Source organism: Cariama cristata, unplaced genomic scaffold (assembly GCF_000690535.1).
Source record: "Cariama cristata isolate BGI_N322 unplaced genomic scaffold, ASM69053v1 scaffold42428, whole genome shotgun sequence".
Taxonomy (NCBI): Eukaryota; Metazoa; Chordata; class Aves; order Cariamiformes; family Cariamidae; genus Cariama; species Cariama cristata.
This window is the reverse complement of record NW_009630271.1, coordinates 1,637-7,801: the sequence shown is the minus strand read 5'-3', so window position 1 is coordinate 7,801 and position 6,165 is coordinate 1,637. Positions and strand designations below refer to the sequence as shown.

The 6,165-nt window shown below is 49.6% G+C and overlaps 1 protein-coding gene across 1 annotated transcript; it reads left to right on the top strand.

Moving 5' to 3' along the window:
- Positions 1 to 228: 228 nt before the first annotated feature.
- TMEM222 (transmembrane protein 222) lies at positions 229 to 3,299 on the top strand (the record flags this gene model as incomplete). Its single annotated transcript, XM_009705443.1, has 5 exons — positions 229 to 313; positions 1,093 to 1,124; positions 1,822 to 1,918; positions 2,081 to 2,211; positions 3,212 to 3,299. Coding segments are annotated over 5 exons (433 nt in total), but the record flags the coding sequence as incomplete, so codon positions are not given.
- Positions 3,300 to 6,165: the final 2,866 nt, after the last annotated feature.

Below are 6,165 nucleotides of genomic sequence, written 5' to 3'. Positions count from 1 at the left end.
TTTTCCTTATCTTGTACCGCTTCTGTGTCCTTACCGGTCTTTGCCTGGCTTTGGCTCACCTGCTTTCATCTCTTGGCTGTGTATAACAAGTTAACTGTGCCTGTCTATCCCATGCTATGCAGTTGGTTGTACGGCCGCTCCAGCAGTCTCCTGGCAGCATGTTGCACGCACTCGGTGTGATCGGGGGGCAAATATCTCAGCCTGACGGTTCGCTTGTTGCCTCGGTAGATGGCTCTTCCCGATCATTGGCCACATGGGTATCTGCACGTCGACTGGAGTCATTCGGGACTTCGCGGGGCCGTACTTTGTCTCAGTAAGTAGACGGTGGATCCGGGTGCTCAAGCAGAATCCGTGCTGCGTCTGCTTCTCACCTTTGTTGGTGACTTTTGAGCCATCCCCTGTCTTTTGCAGCTCAAAGTTCTGCAAAGTCATGGCTTTAGATGTTGCTGAAGATCACGGATCGTTGCTATTACTCTGTGGGCTTCTGCCCAGTGGAGGTTGTTTGGGGGATATGATAGCGGCTAGTTTGGTTTGGTGAGCAGAAGAGAAAAATCTTGTAGTCCAGGCTCTTAAGTAGGAGTTTTGGACCTAAATTCTCTTACAGTAGTTTAATTCGGAGTAGTAGAAGCTGCCTTCCAACTTCCTCAGCATGCCTGTTACTATCATGCTACTTGGCATCAGGCATGTACCAGTCTTCTAAGCTGCTTTATAGTCTGATGGATTTTGGAAGTAAAGGAGTTTTAATTTGGGATAATGAATACTCTTAATAGATTGGGACATTTACAACTCTGACTTAACAAGATATTAACAGTTTAAAAAAAAAAATAAAGGAGGGATAACAAGGTACTTACACCATATAGCTAGGTGATGTCACGGTGTGTAGAGTATAAATATACTCATGCCCAGAACAGGAGTATGCAAACAATTGAAATCTAAATCCAGACACACAAATAAGATTGGTGTCTTGAGACTGCTGAGGCAATGTGACAGTTTTATCACTGAGCAATCACGGGCTGTGAAGCCTTCCGGCAAGAGGCATGTCATGAATATTGCGCGGGGTTATCCTCTTGAGACGTTTCTCCTTTTTTGTAGGAAGACAACATGGCATTTGGGAAGCCAGTAAAGTAAGTGCTCTTGTTAGTTTTTATTAAACTAACCAACTGACCTGCAGATGTCCTTTAATTCATGGAGACAGACATGCTATAATACTGCTTTTCTTGTTGTTCAGATACCCTAATTCAAGTGGATGGCTACTGTGTCTCTGCTTTTCAAGAAACCACGTTAAATTAAATCTTTTTAGAAGCGTGACAGCAATGTAATGGTATTAATAACTAGAACTGTGTGGAGCCTTTCTTTCTTTTTTTTTTAAATAAAAGAAAGGCTAAAACATTTTAAGATAATATTAACAAGTGCTCCAAGTAAATACTGCCTGCGCTGTACTAATGAACTGTCATCACTCACATCCTGTTAATGATTTTCTGGAGGGAGGAGGAGAGGTGCCTGGGTTTTGTGTCTCTGTCAGATCAGGTTTACGTTTTGAATGGCCGGAAGGTTTCGTATCATGGGATGTGAAAGCAGTTCAGAGTTTTGTCTGTGCCCCTGAGGTCTGCAGTTTCTCTCTCTGGGGTGCTGTCAGGCTGAGGGTGCTGAGCAGTACTTTCTGCTGCCCTCTGCAGCATACGCTTGTCTTGAAGAGCTCGGCTCCGCGGACTCCAGAGGTAGTGGATTTCTCTAAGTCCTTTAAGTATCTTCCTGCTGGGAAGAGCAAGAAGTCGTGAGGGTGCAGCAGTAATGTGAAGGGATTTGTTCTCATCCTTCTAGGTACTGGAAACTGGATCCTGGCAAAGTATACTCCACCGGTCCCAATGCCTGGGACACGGCCGTACACGATGCCTCGGAGGAGTACAAGCACCGAATGGTACGGCTCTGGTGACAATGTCCTGTCTGTGGAGCAATATCTCCCCAGCATTTGGGTCCTTGCTGTAGGAGTGGGACCTGTGGCTCTGCACCAGCACAGGGTGCAGAACTGGGGAGCCTCAAGAACAGGATTTCTAATCCTCTGCCCCTTTTTCTGTTCCAGCACAACCTTTGCTGTGATAACTGCCATTCTCATGTGGCTCTGGCCTTAAACTTGATGAGATACGATAACAGCACCTCCTGGAACATGGTGAAACTCTGCTTCTTCTCCCTCCTGTATGGGAAGTACGTAAGGTGAGCTGAGGAGCAGTCTGGATTCAGCAGGCAAAGGGGCTCTCTTCCTTTTGTTCTTCCTAGCCCTCTAAAGCTTCAGCCTGTCCTGTGGAGAAGAGAGAAACATCTCTCCCCCACCACATGTGGGTGTGTTGCTGGTAGGTGGTGCTGTCACTACCTGCTGCCTGTTCTTAGGAAGAGAACCAAGAGTGCTTGCTAGGTTGCACTACATGCTGCTCCCAAAACACTGTATCTGGCAGCTAATTTAGGGTGCTTGGAATTTGGGAAATGCTAGCGAAAGCAAATCTCACTCTCTGTTGGTTTTTGGCTGGGTTAGGTCAGAACATAAGGTCACAGAATGGCTTGTCTCCAAGGATTACTGGTTTCTCTTTCCTCTCTTGAATCTTGTTTACATAAAAACTAGTCAGATTTCCAGCTGCCCTGGAGCTTCCAACTTGAGTGGAGAGGGAAACCCCGAGCTTTCCTTACTAGAAAGGGCACTTAATCTCCATTTCAGCTCCTTGTGCCTGAAGAAGAGATTCTGCAAGGACTGCCCTGCATAAAGCTTTTGAGTTGCTCCATTTTTGTTGGGTATTCCCTGTTCTGGAAAAGCTTCTCTACCAGCTTTTAGGCAAGGTATTCCCTGCTGTCTTGGTTAAGTACACCAGCAGTCTGAATAACGAGGCCTGTGGTAATGGGGTTTCATTTTTTGTGGTCTCCTGTCACCAGTTCTATCTGTGCGGATACAAAACGTGCTAGTCTTCGACCTGAATTTAAGCTGGGAGGAGAGTCCAGCCCTCTTGTTCATGATACAGTTATTTGTGGGCCTGATTTAGTGTCAGTTTTTAACACTGACTGTCTCCAGGATGTGATGTGTGGCAGTGCCAGCAATGGATAAGAAAGTCAGAAGGGCATCTGTCTGCCTCTGATTTCTCCAGTTATTCTCACATCCTTCTCTCCCTTTTGTCTTTCTCTGCTGATTTCTTACATTTAAACCCTTCCCCTTTTTTCCTTTTTGCAGCATAGGGGGATTTGTGAAGACCTGGCTTCCCTTTGTCCTCTTCTTGGGGGTGATCGTGACCATTGTTCTGACACTTCATTTGCGGTGATGGCAGCTGTGAACTCCCTATTCCATGGGCACACGAAGAAAGAAACTGTGACTGATCCAGCGAGATGGAGGCATGGGACTCTGGGAGGCGTTTTCCGGGGAAGACGGCAACTCCACTCCATTGTAACAGCTCATCTTTGTTTCCTGGAACTGGCTTCTTTTCCTTCTGTTTTTGTTCTGTCAATGGTGTCTCCCAGTGTCAGGGGTCCTGAAGCTCCCTGCTCTCTCCCTGAATGTGCTCCCTTTCTGCAGTTTGGTAGGTAGAAACGCAATCAGGAAAAGAGAGGCGTGAGCACCTTTGCTTTCAGTGCCAAGTAAAGCCGCAAGGCAAACCCTGCCTCCTGGTTCAGGAGCACGAGCAGATACACCTTGTAAGGTTCTCTCTGATCGCTTGGTTTTCTTCCTCTTGGCAGACTTCATCAGATGCTTCCTCAGATTTGCCGAATCTCCAAGAAGGAGTTGCTGTTTCCCTCTTGCACGTCTCTCTGTAGCACACGTTTCGAAGTGGAGGTGTGGGGTTCCTCCCGAGGGTGCAGAGTGCCACAGCACTCACTGACGGTCTCCCCAGTAGTGACAGAAAGGTGTTGATGGCGGGATGCTCCTCTGAGGAGACACGCAGAGGAACGCTCTGTGGCAGGGCAGATTCATCCGGTCCTGCTGGTGAGCCCAGAAAGGCAGGAAAGTCGATCGACTGGCTTGGGTACGGCTCATGGCAATCTCCACACTTTCTCTAGCCTGTTGCGGAGCTGGGAGTCTACTGTTAAGTCTCTTTTAGCTTGTGCCGGAGAAAATATAGCTTCCCTGCATCTCCCTGTGTTCTGAATATCTAAAATTGTCGTTACACTTCTCACAAGCCACTTATTTTCCTTCAGTCCCTAGTACTTTGTGTGTCGCAGCACACCTGAGCCTGCAGAGGCAGCGGTAGCAGCAGGGACGTGTTTCTGGGGCAGAAGGCTCAGCGTAGGGTTTTGAAAGCATCCATGAGAGCAGCACCTGAGACCTGAGCTTAATGGGGCCAGCAGAGATTAAAAGAAGAGGTGAAGGGACTGGAAGTGTTCTGGTTGGGCTTTGCAACAGCAAACTGGGGCACTGGCTTTCTCGCAGCTGGTTCCAGGATGGTGAACAAGGTCTGTTTACTCCCTTGGCATGCTTTGAAGAGCACACCTGGGGTAAAAGCACTTTGCAGGCCTGGCTTTGATGTGAGAAACGCTGGCCTGGCAGCGTTGGGGGGCTGGTGGCCCTTTTGAGCCCTGGATCGGGCAGGACTGGTGGTAGGGGGTTAGGTTGGTTTTGAGTGCTAGGCAAGAAGTGAATTTGGATGTGACCCAGAACCTCTTCCAGGGCGAGAGGTCCAGGTCTGTGTTTGCTGAGGCTCTGGCCTGCAGGTGCTGCTTTCTGTGGGGCTCTGAGCCAGGTGGCTTTTTGAAAGAAGTGTGGCTGAAGGGTTATGTGCAGTTGAGCAGATCCCCTCTGACTGCGGAGGAAGGAGAATAGCTTTTCCACTCCTGCCTTGAAAGGCCACCTCTTTACCCTGCTACCTGATGGATTTCAACCTCAAGGAGTGCTTGTGGCCAGCAAGAAAGCTTTTCTCGACCGCCCGCTGTCTCTGTGGCTTCCTCTGGCTGGGAAGCCCATTCACTGTCACCCTGCTGGCTCTCAGACCTGTCCCCATGTGCCTCCTCATCCTCTCCTGTCTCCCCAGTGGCTTCAGCCACATGGGAGGGTTGGGGACTCTTCTTGGACTTCTTAATTTCTGCATTTCCTCCTTTTCCTCAGTCACTTTTAAAGAACCCCTTAAACCTCACCCTTCTCCCTGGCATCCAGTTGTTTCTTTATCATCTGGTGCTGGCCTTTCTGGGGCAGGTGGAGATGTGCAGACCTCGGCACCCGTCCCCATCTACCTGGAACTGAAATAGTCGTCGGTGTCTGCTCTCTGCAGTCATGTCAAGCCTGTGTGGAGAGCAGCCTGGGGCTGATTAGAAAGCCAAGATCTTGATCAAAGAGAACCTTACGATGAAAGGATGGTGTCTTACCGAGCTAGTCTGTGTCGCTGCGGTCTCCGCCCAGCTCGCCTGCTGGCTAACGTGCCCTAGGACAAGCCAGTTGAACAGGAGAGATTAGTCTTTTGCCTCTTTTTAATTTAAGTATGATTTTGCAGATTGACCCGCCAAGGATGCGCTCGGAGTCCCTGGCCCCAGGGCTGAAACCAACCTGTCTTACGCAGTAGCAATAACCTAGAGACTCTTAGGCCTGTCTCACACTTTGTTTTATCGATAAGCTGTACAAGCGTTGCCAAAGCTGAGACTTCAAGTTGTCGGGGGAGGCTGGGAGTGGGGCTGCTGGCCACAGTCCCCGCTCCTGGGACTTCTGAAAACATGTTGATTGCCATTCCCCACCGTGAAAATCCTTGTTTGCTCCTAATGCTTTTTACCAGATCTGGGCTTTGAATGGAGAATTTGGCAGCATTTGACTTTTCGAATTTCAAATTTGGCAGCAGCAAATGGACCTTGTAGTGGGTTGGAGTGCTGGCTGCTGGGGAGGAAAGGCAGCGCGTTGCCCAGTCCTGGCTGAACAGCCGACCTGCTTCCACCGAGGGAGACGGAGGATGGCTCTGAGCATCCAAAGGAAACACAGCTAACGGGGGAGCAAGGCCCGAAGCTGAGGTACCGCAAAGCCAGCCTGCACGTCTGTGCTGGACATGCAAAGCCATCTGTGCTCACAAAATGAAGGATGGTGCCTGCAGAGGTCAGATGCTGGGAGAGGTGGGTGGGCTGGTCGGATTTATGGTCTTCCTAGGCTGCGATCGCATCAGCCCAGTGCTGCGGGAGCGTGGAGAAACCCCGGCGGGGGGCGGGGGGGGGGGTCCG